Here is a 19,492-nt window from a genome sequence, read left to right as displayed (position 1 = left end):
CAGTGCACAGAGAGTACAGTGCACAAATTTTAAGTATACCTGTGTTACCAACACCTAGACCCAAGTTCAGAATATCTCCATCCACCGAGAAGCTTTCACATGGCCCCCAAAGATAACCACAATTTTTATCTCAGCACCATAGATTTCCTTGTGTCTTTTTAAAAACTTTATATAACAGAAATTAACAGGATACACTTTTATATCTAGCTTCTCTCATTCAGTAGTAAATTTGTAAGATTCATATATTGCCTTGTATAGCAGCACTTAATTCTTTTTAATTCCTGTGTAGTATTATGATACTTTATATATGTTTAATAACTATAACATAATAAATATACAAATATTATATAATACAAATATTTAATTTTATATGATATATATGTATATATTTATATATAAAGGTCCTATCTACCTACCTACTTATCTATAATATATATACATTTTTTCATCCTGCCATTGATGGGCCTTGTTTTCAATTTGGGGACATTTTTGGCACTATCTTGAACATTTATGTATATATCATTTGGTAGATATAAATACTCATATCTTTGGGGAATATTTCTGGAAGTGTAATTTGTGGGTCATAGAATAGTGTATATTTATCTTTAATAAGTACTGCAAAACAGTTTTCCAAAATTTTTCTGTCAATTTACACCCTCACCAACAATATATGAAAGTTTTAGTTGCTTCACATCATGCTAAAAATTGATATTGTCAGTTCTTTTAATTTTAAATATTCAGTGTATTTAGTGTTGTCTGGTGGTTTTAATTTGCATTTCCCTATTGACTGATACTATGCAACATTTCATGTGACTGTTTGCTATTTATTCTCTTTTGTGAAGTGTCTAAGTCTTCTGTCAATTTTTCTATTTTTTCTAATTTTTTGGAGTTTGTATTTCATTTGTTAAATGCAGTCACTGAAATTATCTTGCTGTGTCTCTCTTCTCTGTTTCTCTCTCTCTTGTTCAGTACAATGTCAAATTTATAGACTTAAAATTCATGTAAAATTTTTAACTGATATACAGTTTTTATACAAATCCTTTCAATCTTCCCCATAATATTCTACATGGTAAATTTTTGTTTCCCAAGCCAAGATTATAAATTATTCTTAACTACCACTTCTAGTCTTTTAAAACTGAATTGAACTGAATTTCTTCTAATTTTATAAAATTGATATTTTTGAAGTTTTTTCATAGAATTGCACTCAGATTTGTCTGAATATTATTTATGATTAGATTTAGATTGTACATTTTTCAAATATGTATTACCTATTTTGTCATTCTCAGTGCATCACACTAAAGGCATATGCTGTTAGTTTATTATGTTAACATTGATATTTGGTTAAGATTGTCTATGCCTTCCAGGAAAACACTAGAAACACACTTGCAGTCCAATTAAATTGAATTTAGTACTTGCTGCAAAACTCTGCAGACCATGTAAAACTCTGAGACATCCCAGTAAAAGGGTTTTAAAAGGTGTTTTATTAATGTCTTAAAAATGCAACTAAGGCACTAACTCACAAATGATATTCTGTAGGGGTTGCGGGGCTGTCCTGCAGTATGGGGTAGGTATCTGAAGTACAGTAATCACACATTTAGTAATCACAGTGTTTATTTATTGATACTATGTACTAATACTTACAGTTTGGATAAAAGGTAACATTATTATCCACATTTTAGTGAAGAATGTCAGAGTTTGACTAATTGTTTTAGTCATACAGACAATAGGAGGCCAAGTTAGGATGACACTTGGTCTGTGTATCCCAGAGCCGAAGTCTTCAACTGGTGCAATATATTTCTTTATCTTAAACAACTACTGGTTGTGAAGGAAAAAAATGAACATAAAAATTTATATCGTTCAAATAATAGTTGGAAAATCTTGATTCAATCATCGACTTTCCTCCAAAATACTCCTAAGAAAAAAATAGAAAATACAGAACTATGAAACATACGAGAATCACATAGGACTTCTAGGAATTATGGATAACAGCATTCATTGCAGTAGGAATTAACATAAAATATAACATATAACATATAATATAATATAAATAACATATAATTCCTGCTTGATTAATAACAAGATGGTATTTATATAAAGTTCAAAAGCAGGAAAAACTAATTGATGTTGATAGAATTCAAGTGAGTGGTTACTGACTGGGAAGGGGTATGAGTGGAGCAATTCAGCTGGGGAACACATTTCTGTCCTGGTTTGTGTTCTTTTCATGATAAATAATTCATCAAGCTGTGTAGTCATGACTTGTATTTTCTTCTGTGTGTTTGTTATACCTCAATTAAAATATTAATTAAAACAAAGTAGCAATGTTTGATTTTTAAGGTAATATAATATTTGTGGCTCAAAAATTTTAGCTGATTGCAGTAATGAGGCAGGCAATGAACTAATTGTGGCATAAATTTACAGTGAAAACTTATTCTTTTATTTGTTCATCTATTTTTATTGAATTATAGTTGATTTTCAATGTTATGCTAGTTTCAGGTGTACAGCAAAGTGATTCAATTATTCATATTACAGATATATTTTTTCAGACTCTTTTCCAACATAAGCTATTACAAGATATTGAATATAGTTCTCTGTGCTATATAGTAGGTCCTTGTGTGTGAAAACTTACTCTATTAATCAAAAATATAATACATTGAAAAGGTGCTTGGCATTACAGAATGTGCTGACTTTACATCTCTGAATATTTTACAGTTTCTATCAAGGAAAGGTTCAAATCTAGAGGTGAAGGGAGTCATGTAAATATGCTTATCATACAGTTTTTAAAGGTCATTTTAGAGACATATCTTAGTTTTTTTCATCAATGCAGATGAAGGCTTTATTTCTATTTAATCCAAGTAAGATATATAATTCATCCTTACTATCACAAGCAATATGGATGAATTTTCAAGAAGAATGAAGATCTATTGACCCCTAGCTTGTTGCTACTGAATGAATTCAAACCTTTAACAAGAGTTCAAATAAAATGAATACTATTAATGACAAACTTGCCTGAAGAGAATAGCTGTGTTTTATTTTATTCTTGAATTAGAAAATGAAATACATCGTAACAGACATACACTACTTAAAGCTTCAGGAATTGATTTTATTGAGTTATATTTTAAATCCTCCTCTTGACTTCTATTGAGACATCCAGTGTAAGAAATATATATATATATATATATATATATATTTTTTTTTTTTGTATCCACTACCCTAAGATCCATAGCATGTTAAAACACAGTAAATTGCTTATATCAGCCTATGGTTTTGACTTACAGATACAGGCCCTAGCTCATTGTAGTTCCTCTCTCTGAAGTTATACATGATTCTACAGCTTTATACGAATCAGATGAGACCTAGAAGTAGACTTGAAACTTCCCCAGATGGTCATGTGAGATTCAGTGGATCTCTTAAATATACTCTTGTACGTCTCAGAATTCTTCCACAGTACTTGTATCCTCTGGAGAAGCTACATGTCTAAAAACCTCACAGTGAGCTAGGTACTATGTTAATTGTGATATAAATTATAAATTAATGACTGCAATATTTAAAGTGAAGAAAATCGATTAGCTCAATTAAAAGTATTCATTTAGAACTTATAGTACCTACCTGGCATTATGCTAAAATACTATTGGTAGAGACATGAATAAGTTATTAACATTTTCATGGGATATTTGGTCCGGAGGGGCAGACAGATGGATAACAGGCACATACACTAAGAGATGAACTGCTGTATTGTGAGAATTAGGAAGGTTCTCTGATGATGCAAGTGAGAGATCTTCTGGCTTTTATTAGGTCAAGCCTATATCTATCATTTAATTAGTTGATTAACAAAAACCATAAATTATCACTTGATTAACAACATATTATACTAGCTGTACTCATAATTCCTTCTAGTATTGATAACTTTGAATACATTTTAAAAAGTCCAGATAGTTGTAATATTAATGAAGGGTTAACTGAAGGAAATCCAATCCTTGCATGCATCTGTGTATTTGCAATTTTACAACTATAAATTAGGAAGAATGATAGAGATCTTTAGACCAGGACCACAAAAATGTCAATGTTGTATCCTTACAAAGCTGTTTTTACTGAATCTTCATTTCTTACTATTTCCTTGGTCTTATGAGGTACACAAAAGAAACAACTAGAAACATCAATTATTTTCATTATGGAAGATGCTGTTGGGAATGCCATAAATTACAACGATGTGTTATATTGATTAGGACTTTTGTAAAATAACACTTCTCCCAGCTCAGTTTCAGGGGCCTTTTCAGAACAACTAGTTTTGAGTCAGCTTTTTATAAAATTTATAATTTTTGAATTCTTCTTTTTTCATCACCAAAGTGGTTGAAGGAAAACTTGAATCCCAGTTGTGGCAATTTCAAGAAGCATGGTATGAATTTCTGTTTCTGAGTTTTGTAATTAGATGATATTTTCTTGTTCATATTTAGCTTGGCCCTATTTCCACGAATTTCTATTTTTTTTTTCCTATTTTACCACCTGCATTTCTGCAATCTATGTCAATTGAGTGGTTAAGTGAATGACAGGGTAAATAAATAAACAATAGATAGTAAATTAAGAAATATTTGTGTTGGCTCTAAGATGACTTAGAGAAGTTTGACTGAAGAGAGAGGATGACTTTAAGTAGATGAAGCCTGCTTGAAAAACGCGAGCAGTCTGGGATGGAAGAATAAAAGGCTTAAAAATGACCAAAAATTATCTTGAACATGACATAGTCTTTTGGTTATAATCCTTGAAAAACGTTTTAAGAATTGTGTAACTATGATATTGGCAATATGAAAAAAGCCCTGGCACATTTCATTTGTAATGCTGGCTATATATTTTTATACACATTGAAAATTATGAGAGTGTATCCCCACACCAATATACATTACATTGAATGTTTTGTTTGTTTTGTTCGTTGTTGCCAGTAATATTCCTCCTCTTTCTGGAAACTGCCCTTTCATCCTTTCCCAATTTATCAAAATGGAACCTTAGGGAGTCACCTTACAAAGTACACAAGCCCCAAAGTAGCTTAATAATCCTAGAAGCCCTGAGTTCAAAATAAGAAAATATGAAGATGCTCTAATCATATTTAACTTTTAAGGTTTTACAAAGATTAAAGACATCTCTTTCTGTTAATATTCAAGTTTTCTCCTAGACATTTCAAATTGCAATGTTTTGATGGTCCCTTAAAAATGTACTATTCTCATGACTTTTAACTATTGTTTTGCTGATATCCAAGGACATTATTTCTGCCCTTTATTGAGTGATGCATGGAAGATAAGGCTCTTGGATAATGGTTAATTATTCCAGAAAGGATTTCCCAAACCAAACCCAGAAAATGAGAATGCTTGCTGAGCATTTGTAACAGAGGAAAAAATTATTCCAATTGATTCAGAAATGTTTTGAACTAATAAATATGATTGATTTTCATAATCAGTAGTTTCTTTCTTGTAAACTAAAAAGTAGATAAGTAAAAAGAATGCAAGGAGACATATGAAAGATAAGTGAAACAAAAAGAGAGGTCTGAGGAAATCCAGGTAGCATATGTCACTTACTTTTCCCTTGCATCCCATGACACAATAAACATCATAATGTTACTCTTCTTGATGAGGATTCTTGCTTGAAACCAATGATTTCAAATATGCCTGTTACCTGCTTTGCTTTTTTCTTTTTAAGTTTCAGTTGTTGCCACGGACTCATTACAATAACTGAAAAGATGTGCAGTGCCCCCTTTCCTTAATTCTTCTCCCATTAAGCACTCGTTGGATATTGCACTGGGTAGCTATCTGGAGAAATTAGAGAAGTGAGCATCCTCTATGCATTGTTGTCCTTGATATTTAGCTTAAGAACCTTATAGAAGCCCTGTCTGAGCTCCTTGTTCTTGAGGGCATAGACCATGGGGTTGAGAGCGGGAGGAATGACATTATGCAGTACATTGAGTAGAACTGGGATGAGGGGAATAGTCATTCTTACAGTATGCGTGATGGAAAGGACAATGATGACTGTGTAGAAGAAAAGGATTAGGATGAGGTGGGAAGTGCAGGTACTTAGAGCTTTTGATGCAGCTTCTGCTGAGTTCAGCTTCAGCACAGAGTGAAGTATCAAAGCATATGATTAAACGATGACACCCAAGTCACTTCCCATGAGTGTCCAGGCCAGAACTAGCTGGTAGATGCTGTTAATTGTCCGATCATCGCAGGATAGGCTAGTGACTCCAAGATTAGAGCACAGACAGTGCTCAATTTGGTTGTGGGAGCAGTAGTGTCTCTGAGCAGCCAGCACAGGCACCAGGGTGGTAGAAAAGCTGTTTCTGAGCACCATGAACACAGTTGATTTGACCACAAAAGATTCAGTGATTATTGATGGATAATGTAGTGGTCGACAAATGGCTACATATCTATCTATAGCCATGCAGACAAAGATGCCTGACTCCATGCCCACAAAACAATGTATGACATACATCTGCACAAAGCACTCAGGGAGACTGATGGCCTTAGCACTGAACCATAAGATGGCTAGTATCTTGGGCATGATGGTTGTAGTGAGGCCCATGTCTACCACAGCCAGGATGCCTAGGAAATGGTACATAGGCTGATGCAGTGTTGCCTCCTGATAGATGATGATCAGGATAAGGATGTTGGCGCTGAGAGCTAAAAGGTAGAGCAGAGCCAGGGGCAGGGAGAGCCAGTGTTGCCAGCTGTGAATGCCTGGGAACCCCATCAAGATAAACTCAGAGACTTGAAACTTTGAGCTGTTGGAGTTTCTGAGACCCTGGAGCATCCTTCACTAAGAGGAAAAATATTCAAGGTTACTATTCTTAATAAACTCACTGACAGTGGTGGAAAAGGAGTATCCAGATTAATGATATTGAAAGTAGGGGAAACCATCATCTTTATTACTCTCATCGCAGCACTAACATTTGTTGGACATTTCTAATGAAATAGGAACTGTGATAACACTTCTGTTTGGTAACTCAGTTAATCATCTCAAGAACTCCATAAGGTGGTCATATTAAAGGAGAAGGACATGAGAGAAAATTAAGGCCTTGATCATTATCTTCCATCTTGTAAGTCATGGAACTGGACAAGAAGAGAGCTATTTGATATCACAGCCTGGTTCTTAAGTTTGAGTTTGCTAATGGGTTGTTTTCTTTAGAGACCAAGTGTATAGACTCAGAGTAGTGGTTTTTATGCATGCAGTCATTTTAGGTAACAGATTATAGAATATATTTTTCTATATATATATAAAGTCCTATTCAAGGACTTTAGAATTCATGAAGTACACCGAAATATCATTTAATTTGTATTAAAATATCTGAGGTCAGATAGTATATCTATTTTATAGTCCGGAAATTGATGTGTGAAATGGTAGTGTTTGTGTAAAGCCAAGAAATAAATTTAATCTTGACTTCTAAAATGATTAAGCTGTCATAGTAACCTAGAGGGATACTGTATAAAACAAAAGCTGTGGTGTCTATGGGTTTGCATTTTAACACCCAAACCTGACCAGGAAAATGTTCTTGAACATGATGTATTGGGTACTGATAATGAGATTACTTCATCAACTTAGCAATGAAATAGCTTCAACCTTACAAAAAAGTGCAATTAGAAATATTGCTTCTAACTGTCCAAAGAAGGAACAAAGATACATACCAATGCCTAAATCATTGTCAATATACATATCTCCCAAAGAAACCAAGCATGTTAGATTTTCCATTTATGCCACCAGTTTATCCTGAGAACTTGACACTTAATAGGCACTCAGTATATATATATATTTAAATGAGTAAACATTGAAGGAGGATTAAGCAGTTTACATGTCCATGATTTTTGTATTATTCATGAGGAGCTTAGAGCTACTGACAGTTAAGTATGTTAAAAATGTAAAGGAATGATGGTGGGAGTGGGGGCAGAAATAATCATTCCAAAAAATAAAGAGAAGAAATAAAGAATATTTTACTAAAGTCAAAATCGAGTAAATAAAATCACGAGTATCCGAAAACACGAAAAAGACAATTCATACATATCTGTAAACACAATAATTATATTGTTGATTAAAATAGGAATTCTCAGAATAAATTTTTAAAAACTATTTAGTATCTATTTTAAAAACACTTAAAATACAAAATTTGAAAAAAAATGAATAGAATAAATCAGGTATTCCTACTGAGGCAAAAAAATTTAATAATATCAATATCAAATACTTATAAAGCATCAATTCAATTAGAAAAGATAATTATACAATGATGAAAGGAACCATTAATAGGATAATAAAATATCTGTGACTTACCTGAACCTTAACACAAAATTTTACCCTGAAAGAAATTCAAGTAGAGAATTACAAATTCAAAGTTGTGGTAAAAATGTTTAAAATATATTTCTTGAAATATATTTCTTGAACATATAAACAAAAATTATATAGTAATTATATATATTATATATAGTATAATTATAAAAATAATATAATAATTATATAGATTTGACAGCACTATTAACAATTTTGTACCAAATAATTTATATTTAAACCCATATGCAAAAAATAAGATTACATTTTAAGCATAGAAGTATGTATATCAGGCAAGTTCTAATCAGAAGTGAGAAGAAAAAATAAATATAATAGATACCATAAAGCAAAATAAAAAACAACATTAATAACCATAAAAGAAAAAAAGAAATGCATATATTTGGATTTAGCAATAATTCAAAATGATGACTGGATCAAATATAAAATAATAACAAAAATCACAAAAGGTAAAGAATGGAAAACAACAAGAAACTTAAAAGTTTAGGGATATGGTTAAGTGATGTTTAATAAATCTATAACATTAAATGCATATATTGCAAACAAAAACATGTTTATGGATTAGTCTACTAATCACTTAATGCAAGAATTATAATAACTAATTTCAGGTTGAACGAAGAAAACAGAATAAAAAATAAGACAATAATGTAATGGAAAACATATTAGGAATTCTCTGAAAATGAAACTTTATTTAAAGGGAGTCTTAAAATAGACAAAACCTAAGAAAGTATTCAACGGAAAACAGAAATAAAAAAATTGAGACTTGGCATGTAAAAAAGTTATTTAAAAATACTGAAGAGTATAATGAGTTATTTTAGGATTCAAAATTGAACATTTAGAGACGATATAGTATTTTAAAGTGTGTACAAAACAGACTAATAAATTTAAACAGAAGTTGGGAATATACACACTACGAGAAAAGTTTGCCAGAGAATTTAAGATATAACTTTCAAATTATACCTTAAAGTGTAATCTACTTCTTGAGAGCTGTAATTACTCTCCTGTGTATGTTATTTAAGAAATCACAAAAAAGAGGAAAACTTTCCATCTACCAAACTAAGATAATTTCAAACTGAAAATGTATTTCAAAAATAAATATTTCAGGACTGTTTTGATTTTAAATTTAAAATATTAGCAAATCTAATTATCAAGCTTATAAAAATCAATATATCATGCACGACCATGTATGATTTAGCATTAGAAAAATATTTGTTGTAATCAACTACATTTAAAAAATAAGGTAAAATGCAAATATGGGGCTAGGAGGTATATGGGATATCTTGGAGCCTTTCACTCATTTTTCATGTGTATAGTAAAACAGACATAACATAAAATTTATTATCTTAACAATTTTTAAGAGTACAGTTCAATGACATTAGATACACTCACATTGTACAACTATCACCACCATCCATCCCCATTACTCTTTTTATCTTGTAAAGCTGTAACTGTATACTGTTAAACAGGAATTCTCCATTCTTTCCTCCCTCAATCCCCTGGCAATCACCATAACACTCTGTCTTTACAGTTTTGATCACTCTAATCTCATATGAATGGAATCATAAAGTATTTGTTTTTTTGTGACCAGCTCATTTCACTTAGTGTAATGTCCTCAAGTTTCATCCTTGCTGTAGCACATTGCAGAATTCCCTCCCTTTTTAAGGCCAAATAATATTCCTGTGTGTATGTGTATGTGTGTGTGCATGCCACATTTTTCTTATCCAGTCATTGACGGATGGACACTTGGGTTGCTTCCATGTTTTATTTACTGCAAATAATGTTGCTATAAACATGGGTGTAGAAATATGTCTTCCAGACTGTTTTCAGTCCTTTCTGGTATACACTCAGAAGTGGAATTGCTGCATTACATGGTAATTCTATTTTTAACTTGTTGAGGAATTGCCTTCTGTTCAATTTTGCTGTGATTCTAAGTTGCTCTAAAATATAGAGTGTATTAAAGTATTTTTAAAAATAAAAAGAATATAGTTAAGATAAATCAAAGAAGCATTTGATTTTATCTATTTATAGTTAAAAATAAATTTAAACCAGGCAAAAAGGAAACTTTTGTAATACGTATTATAAAATAAAATTCAAAAATTACTTATTTAATGACCAAGACAGGGGTGACCACCATCTCAATTTCTGTTCAATGTAATGGAGATTCAAAAGTTAATGGATTAGTAAGGAAATAAAAAAATAAGACTCACAGGTTAGCTAATGTAATGACCTAGATGGAAATATCAGAAAACTTTAAGACAGACATTTTATAACATGAAATTTCTTGGAAGAAAACTGTGCTGTATTCTTTCAGGATTGTGTTTATTTATCCACTGATTTGTGCTAAATATTATTACATATTATCGGGTGTTTAAGAAAATGTATCTTCTCAATTACTGTAAGTTTCCCATTGAAACCACACACTTGAATGTGTTATTCTTAGAGTTCAGCAAAAACTCAGATATTTTGGATGAAAACAGCTCTCTGTGGCCCCATGAACTTGAAAAACTACCTTAGCCTCTAGGATTCTCTGTTCTATAAAATAAGATGATTTGTTTCTAGCTCCTGGGGTTGGATTACGAATTCAGTTCTATTAAAATGCTTAGTTAAAATCCTTGCAAGATAGGAGGAGAATTAATATTTATTTGGTCAGTTTGAATAAGGTTCTAGATGTCTGTTTCCTCAGTCAGGACAGTAGCCACTCAGGCCTGATACCGTGAGATTGCTTTGGAGTCAGAAAGCTAAGAAAAATACGTGCACAAACATCTATAGAAACTAAGTGAGGCTGGAAAATGATGACTTCTGACATAGCCAGCTGAAACTAGGACTTGGAAGATTTTGTGGAGAATTATAAATATACAAAGTATCTAATAAAATTAACAAAACAATGAATATGATTCTAAAGAATACTGGTACTAATATACTTTACTTTTAATATATTATTAGAGCATAGTAATTATGGAAAATTCTAATATTGTGACATATCAAAGTCAGTACATTTTCCAATATTTAGGTTAATTTCACACAAAGTGCACTTCATGATTTCTGTGGAGACATTGGGAAATTATTATGCCGTCCATCTCTTCTACCAGGCAACCCCAAATCTCTGCAGAAGATTAAAAGATTAGCTCTGGCCCCAATTATGTACTTACTGTGGGTGTACTGTACTCAATTCGTCTTAAGTAGGAGGTACTGTACTCAACTTGTCTTGAGTATAGTTGAATTTCAGTATACTCAGAGCTAGCTTACAGCTGTTGCAGATGAATTCTAAGATCTCATGATCAGTGAAGATAATCTCAGGGGCCTGCTGTGGTGGGAAAAAAGCCAGTTCCCTAAAGTTTTAAAACCCATGTCAGCCTGACATAATCAAACCCAGGAGGATGTTGTAGTTAGGGACAAGTATTAACATCTTGTCATTTAGCTAACATTCTAATTTGAGTTCCATAGAACTAACTTACTTTTATTAAAACAGGCATAAATGTGCTTAAAGTCTATGTTTTAGAATAGTTTTCTTTTTAAAGAATGCTTTTTGCTTTTTTTTTTGAAGGAAAAGCAGAATATAAAATCTCTTTCTCCTTATATGTATATTTTAAAGTTTTGTATATACAGAAATTGCAGAGGGATTTCCTCTCAATTTGTGTCTCTAGGAGTTGTCCAATTTTGAAAAAGGAAGGGCCTCCAAAAATAATTGGTTTGGTAGCTCTAGATATCAAATAATATTAAAGTGAATTATAAACCACCTGAAAATAGACTTGGAATTCTTGCATCATGTTGTGCTTGGCCTGGGTCGTCTGAACTCTGTCACTCAAAGCGAGGGAAGACTATAAACTTGGCTCTCTGATAGGCCGCCGAGTAGCTGATTCTCTCTGCGTAACCCTAGGAAGAGTTTTTAGGGTGAGTTCACTCATTCAGCTCAGTCCTACCCTTAACGCACTTACACAGACATACACAATTCAGAGAAGCACACTTTTTTATATATGTCTTTTTTATACGGTTCTATATCTATTACAGTAAAAACAATTTAAAAAAGGAAAAGGAAAAAAAAACTGACTTAATAAAAGATATATACAGAAAAGCCCACCTTGTATCATATTCAACAGGGAGTGTCAGACCCGATCCTATTCACATCAAGAACAAGTCAAAGATACCCAATGTCAGCCCACTACACTGTTGATTGTGAAAAGTGGGGAAAACGTGAAATTTTAATGCTTCTACAGTCAAAAAAATGTATTTCAAGAGAGCAGGAATAAATGAATTATATTAAATATTTCTGAAAGGTGATGCTGGATGAGAATGGAGAGTAACCTATTCAATTTAAGGTGGAAGGCAATGATGAAGTTACTAAAAGTAATTCCAGTTGATGGTGTGAATGAAAAAACTGCAAACCTATCAGTAAACAAAGAAAGCTGAAACCATCAAGTCCTCAGGCGCTGCCGCCACCCCCCAGTGAAGACAAGCCTGCAGCCCGGCCTCTGAAACTGCTCACAATGGTGCACTCTGAGAGGACTCAGAATAATAAAAGACAAGATACTGGCCCTAGATAGCTGGGTGCTTGTCAAAGGAATGAATTCAATGAGCCCAAATGTTTGCTTCCTCCCATACATAGAAAAGCACTAAATTCTTTAACTTGAGATGCCCGGTTTTCCTTAGACAACAAGTAATCTTTTATTGTTCCAACTACCTGGTCTTTGTTGTAAAGCTCTTACATGTCCTAGCTCCTCCCCTACCTCTTTGGAGCAGTCCCTCAGAGCCATCTGAGAGGCTGTCATCCCAGGCTCGAAGGGGTTCAAGTCCTCAGATATGTCCACCAAATAAAACATAACTCTCGACTTTTAGGCTGATAACATTGATAACATTGATCTTGATATTTCCACAGGACAACTTGGCTACAGACATGTGGTCGCAGTAGGTATGGTGTATTATATTGCCTCTACAATAAGGTAGTCGCTTGATAATGAAAGTCAAGGGAATGACAAGCAACACACCTCTCAAGAAAGTGGCAAGCCCAGCCTTTGCAATGACAAGATTGGTGAGGATAGTTGAGTAGCGCAGAGGGTAGCAGATAGCCACATAGCGGTCCAAGTCCATAAGCATGAGTACTCCAGATTCCATGCCTGTGAAGGTATAGATGAAGAACATCTGGACCAGGCATTCTTCAAAGCTGATTTCCTTAAGATGGAACCAAAAGATGCAGAGAGCTTTAGGGATTGTACTAGAGCACATGACAAGGTCAGTGAGAGAAAGCATGGCCAAGAAGTAGTACATGGACCTGTGCAAGGAATCCTCATAGCGAATGAGGTAGAGGAGTCCACAGTTCCCTACCACAGCCACAACATACATGGAGCAGAATGGGAGGGAAATCCACATGTGCATGTCCTCCAGCCCTGGGATCCCATTAGGAATGAATGAAGCTGGTGTCAGTTCTGTTTGGTTCAGCATCATTATGACCAGGCTGGTATAATCATTGAGCAACTTACAGGACTTTTGTGTTTTTGTTTTCTGATTCTCCAGTGTGGGGGGCCACTCATGACCTGAGGACTGCCGAGCACAGAGGTTGGGCCTAAACTCCCACAGTGCAGGGCGTCAGGCTCTGAGGTTGATCTCTCAAGGATAATCTCTGTCCCGCCACCCCTTTGAGGAATGTGCCAGGTGCATTAAGGCCTGAAGGAACATCCTGAGCTATTAAGTCACTAAGGACCTTTGGAAGGAGAGATACAATCGGCACGCAAGTTAGTGATCTTAGCCTGAAGAACAATCACCTGAGATAATAGTACACAGTCACGATGTTAGCTTAGAGGAACAATACCCTAGTTTATGATCTTGGTTTCAGGAACAGTTAATCTTAGTTTATTGAGAACTGTAAACAATAATGATGTCTGTAACAATATACAAGTTAATGATTTTAGTACACGTTGTTAATGTACCCTAAAACAATACCTTTGCCTACATGCAGGAATGTATGAGCTAATGGGTTAAAATCATATAAATTTACTGCTGGAAATAAACTCGTGGTCCACTCTTGACCTAGCGTCTTGCGGGCTAAAGTGAGACCCTCTCAACCCCACCTTTTAGTCTTGTCTTTCTTTCTCAGTCCTGCAGCACAGGTTTTCTGGACCTGATCGATTGTCGGCAGGCTCCAACACTCCAGGACTAGAGAAAAAAAAAAAAAGAAAAATTTTAGTTGTGCTCTCTCTCCTACTCTCTGTTTTTCTCTCTCTCTGTCAAATAGGCACTTTAATATTAAATAACCAAACATATTTGACAGGATACTTACTTAAATAGTTAAAACTGAGTATGTATTTTTTCTTAGTTCATTAATGTATGAATTCATTCAAAAAACTCATATTTAGCACTTACTATGTCCCAAGTTCTATAATGTATGTTGTTTCCTCATCATTTTGAAACAAAATGACATACATTAAACTCTCATAATTTTATAATAGAAGGTAATTATATTGTGATCTTCTTAATGAGATTTTTGTTTGAATGTTTTATTTAAATGTTAATTGCTATACACATCTCCCTTTGAGTGTTTTCTTAAGACAAAGTTTATAGATCACCTCTCCAATGAACAAACAAGATAAGGATATTTTATAGTTGTTATTACCTTTAATGGGTCATATTTCTGCTATACTAAATACTGTTCTATGAATTTTACAAATACTAACTCATTAATCCTCACTACAAGCTCCAGAAGTATTTTTCATTAACCTGCACTTTATAATTGAGTAAATGGAGGCACTGTGTAGAGGAGGCTTCTTTATGCCTGGGTTGCTGTGCATTCAATACCAAAACTGAGCCTTTTCTGTCCACTTCTTTGTAATTTATTTTTTCTAAATTTTGACAGAGAACTGTGTGTTAGAAAGAAATAGTACCATTGGATAATGATGCAAACAAAAAACATCCAGCTCCATCATTTTGACTGTTGAAGTTCACCTTCCACATTTCAGCTCTCCACTAACAATGATTAACCTTTGAATTTCTAACTAATTTGTCTGCTTGCTTTTTCTTCCTTTTCCCTTTAAAGTTGTTTCTGAATGACTGATTAGTGTTTAATTTATGTTATCTTACTGCTTGCTAAGTCACATGATATGACAATTATATTTTCTTCCTCATTTAATATTTTTCCTTTTGATGATAATTTCCTTAGTATTGATGTAGATATGTCAAAAAATTTTAACTAATTTTTAGAGTTGAAAAACATTTTTACTGTTATTTCTTGACAGTTAAACACAATCTATTAATGCTAGTCCTTCCCACACCATCTGTCAGTTTCTGGGAAGTCTCTGAAACACAACTGTTTTCTAGGTTTGATACATAATTCTCATCCAGAAATTCCTCTTTGTCTACCGTTTGTGTTGCAACACTATTTGTGGATCTAATATTTCTTCTTTCTATATTTCTGACTGCATGGAAAATATGTTTTTGAGAGTATCAATGTCTGAATATGGTTTATTCTTTTTATCATTTTGCAGGATCAAAAATTCTAGGTTAACTCTTACTTTCCCTCAGAACTTTTAAGGCATTTCTGTATTATCTCCTAGATTCCAGTGTTGATATTAAGAGGACCATTCTGATTCTTGATCCTTTGTATATGAGCTATTTTCCCTTTGCATTTCTTCGTTGTATGTTTTTTGGCTCTGAACTATTTAAGAATATTTAAGAATTTTTCTGCTTTGCAATTTAATGGTCATACTAAATGTGTATGTGTGCCTGTGTATGTCATTGTGAATACAGTAAGCTTTTTGAGACTGGAAATCTATAATCTTTGCTTTTGGGACATTTTAAAATCAACTTTTGATAATTTCTTTCTAAGGTTTTTCTTGTTATTTTTCTACAACTCCTTTTACTCAGATATTGGTTCTTCCGAATGTATTCTCTTTTTTTGCCCCTTAAAAATTTTTTCAAGCAAAGAATGCTGAAGTGATCCTAAAATCTTGTAGCAAAACTTGAGGGAGAAGTAGTATTTCCTTTGAGAGTTTAAAAAACCTTCAAAAATAGCTATATTGATGATCTTAATGTACTAAGAAAAACAGGGGCAAATCACCTACGGCAGTATTTTCTGAGTTTAACTACAGAGCTACAAACTCGAGAATATTTTCAAATCATGGTATTTAGTAATCAAAGAGTGCAGTTTTGTTAGGTATTTGTCAACTAAATGATGGGTAAATCAACTTAAAACATATTTGAGACTCAAAAAGTATTTTTAATTTTAAGACCTAAAGAAAATAAATAATATACTTTAATTTATTAAGAAGCAGGAAAAAACCTTCTTTTTTAAGTTGCATCTATTTAACTGATCCTCTTTCTAGAAAAGTTCTTCAATTATATCTTTCAAATATCTAGTATTTTTTGTTTTCTAGTATTATAAATTTTGAAGATTTTATTTTCTCTCATTTATTGTGAATATACTATACATTTATAAATGCATTTATATACATAATATTTTGTTTCCTGAATATTATTTTCTTAACTTCTAAATTTTAACAATTTATTTTTATAGCTTGCTTTACTTTTTATCTTTTATTTTGGAAATGTCTGTCAACCATCTGGTAACTTTTGTCTATTAATTCACAATTAATAAAGAGTCTTTAGAAAGGAAACTTGAATCTGCTGGTGATTAGCGAGTCTCATTGACTACTGATAGCATTTACTTTGAGGGCTCTTGGAGTAGCCTCTTTGTTTCACTGTAGATGTCCTTAGTTATCAGTTTTATAAGTGTTTTCTGGGGGACTTCCAATTTTTCCAGAAAAGGATCTACCAGTTTACAAACCAGAGGAAATTATGGCTGATTGCTAGTGTTCTTGGAGGTGAGAAATGTGGGGCTCTCACACTTAAATATGAGTATTTGATTCAACCCTTACATATTTAACAATACTTTATCCATGGCCTTGGTTACACTTGATATATACACATTCATAGGACTTGCTAAAGTTTCTTCCAACTATAAAATTCTGGTCATCATACAAGGACAAATCATATTGCTTAGAATAGTGGATAAATTAGAGAAAGCAAACTGATTCTTATTCAATTTTCTACCTGCATATCTGTTTTTATCTCTGTGTATTTGCACTAAAGGATAACAAGTTGAAATTATTTTTACAGACATTATTAAAAGCAACAAAACTTTAACAATTCACATATATATGTACATATGCATATACATGTATAAAAACATGCATACACCATATATATATGTTACTGTGGAAAAATTAGACTTTGAAATTATTTTCAATAAATATTTGGCCAGTATATATCAAATTGTCACAAGTTGTTGAAAAATAAGATCATTACTCATTTATCCCTCTCAATACATTTAAACAATCAACTCAGTTCTATGTATCCAGGCAATAGAAGCAAATAGAGAAAAAAGGAAAAGCATAGATGCCCATAAATTGAGAATAAGAAATACTCTGAAATTACTTGTGCTCTATTCTTGAGAATGTAATTCTTAAATATGAGATAAATATCCCGTTTATGTCCTTTGTGTTTCCGTTTTATAATTCTAGTCTCGATTAATGAAACTGGCTTTATTGTTACATGAGAAGTTAAGGTTCTATTTTCAATAAATTTGCAAAACTCTTAAAGATTCAAGCTTGCACTAAATAATAAAGTATTAACCACAAATTAAATTAGACTTTTTCCAAATTATATTTAAATTAATTTTGATACTTAAATTTTCTGCAAAAAAAAAATTGATTCATTTTATGCTGTGAGTGGGCAGGTATATCAATATACATGAATTGATAAATGGTAACATCAATACACGAATATCATCACATATCAATTACAATTTTAAATAGTCTGCCATCTATTCTCATTCCCAAGCTCCACAAATACGAAGTTTGCTTCCTTACTATGCTGTCCTCAACTTTATAACTCTTATTCTCAACATGACAATGGGTTTTTCCTAGTAGGTGTTGCTCTCTAAAATGAAATACAGTCACAAATAGGTACCTCTAGAGCTGAAGCAAGTAAATTAGATTCTCATTCTGAGAAGAACGGGAGGACAGGTAAGAAACAAGAGTACTGTGACCAGGATGAAGAACTGTTCTCCAGCTGGCTGGCCCCCATTTCTTCTTGTCATGGGGGTGACTTCTACTCCAACAGAACCAAAGATTTCTACTTGCTTAGGAAAATAACTAGATATTCATAGTCATAATGGAAAGTTACACTGAACTACAATCTGAGAAGTGGTGAAATACACATTTTTAGGAAAACTAAATTTTTTACATTTCTGCCTTCCAATGGGTAGGTGGAGTCAAACCTCAAGTTGTGAGAATCTAATACTCTGCATATACATCCAAAACTCTCCACAGTTTTTACTGCTTACAGAATAAAAACAATTCCTGTGTGTACTCCACTTTGTATGTCCTTTAATACCTGGGTTTCTGGTGAGGAAAACAGTAAGCTGAATGCAATCCGCTCCAAGTGTTCAGGATTTTGGTCAAAAAAAATCACAATTCTACAATACATGTACATGCACAGTCCTCAACTTCTTAATCCTTTGTGATCTGTACTATGGAATTGAACATTTAAAGACACAAATATGTGTTATATATCTCAAGGGGATGTTTCAGAATATTAGATACACAGATGCTCTTGTGGGAATTAAGCTCACCCCTCTGGAAGGTGAAAACCAGTGGAAGCTTTCTGTTCTTACTACCTATATGATGCCACATAAATAAGTGAATAATTCCTTATGTGTGCATCTATATGTTTGTGTGTGAGAGAGCATGCATAAATGGAAGAGGGATGAGAATAAATACAAACTTTTTAAATGAGAAAGAATGACTTTGCAGAGTATTGTTTCTAAGAAAGGCCTTGTGGGACACAAATTGAAAACACTTAAGTAGAGTGTTTCACTCATTCACACATCCATATATTTTCTTCTTTCATTTGTTTATTTTTCATCATTCTAAATAACGTCACTGAAGACTTACTACTCCCCAAATCATGCTGGGAACTATGCAAAATCAGGTAACATGGGTCCTGGGTTTCGAAAAGTTTACTTTCAGCTGAAGTGGATAATTAATATTATGGCATTTTAGAAAGACAGCAAAAGTTCAAGTTTGTTATGCATGCACAGTAAGTTAAGGATAATTAGATGCCTAAAGCTTGATATAATAATGATGATGGTGAGACTAACAATAATAAAACACAATAATGGTTCTAACTTTATATTCCT

At 32.9% G+C, this 19,492-nt stretch overlaps 2 protein-coding genes and 1 long non-coding RNA gene across 3 annotated transcripts in view; 1 reads left to right on the top strand and 2 right to left on the bottom strand.

Annotated features, from left to right (window-relative positions):
- Positions 1-14,435, top strand: part of LOC140698699 (uncharacterized) — a 164,601-nt gene extending 150,166 nt beyond the window's left edge. The window contains exon 5 of the long non-coding RNA XR_012076548.1: positions 13,816-14,435. This is a non-coding gene — a long non-coding RNA (uncharacterized lncRNA). The remainder of the gene's footprint in view (positions 1-13,815) is intronic.
- Positions 5,821-6,925, bottom strand: OR56B2 (olfactory receptor family 56 subfamily B member 2). The gene is given in 2 exon segments (XM_031681023.2): positions 5,821-6,787; positions 6,918-6,925. Coding segments are annotated over 2 exon segments (975 nt in total).
- LOC102534892 (olfactory receptor 52N4-like) lies at positions 12,930-13,773 on the bottom strand (the record flags this gene model as incomplete). The annotated part of the gene is made up of 1 exon (XM_015238363.2): positions 12,930-13,773. A coding segment is annotated over one exon (675 nt), but the record flags the coding sequence as incomplete, so codon positions are not given.
- Positions 14,436-19,492: the final 5,057 nt, after the last annotated feature.

This window comes from Vicugna pacos, chromosome 10 (assembly GCF_048564905.1).
Source record: "Vicugna pacos chromosome 10, VicPac4, whole genome shotgun sequence".
NCBI classification, from domain to species: Eukaryota; Metazoa; Chordata; class Mammalia; order Artiodactyla; family Camelidae; genus Vicugna; species Vicugna pacos.
Note: the sequence above shows the minus strand (reverse complement) of the source record. Positions and strands in the feature narration are given on the sequence as shown.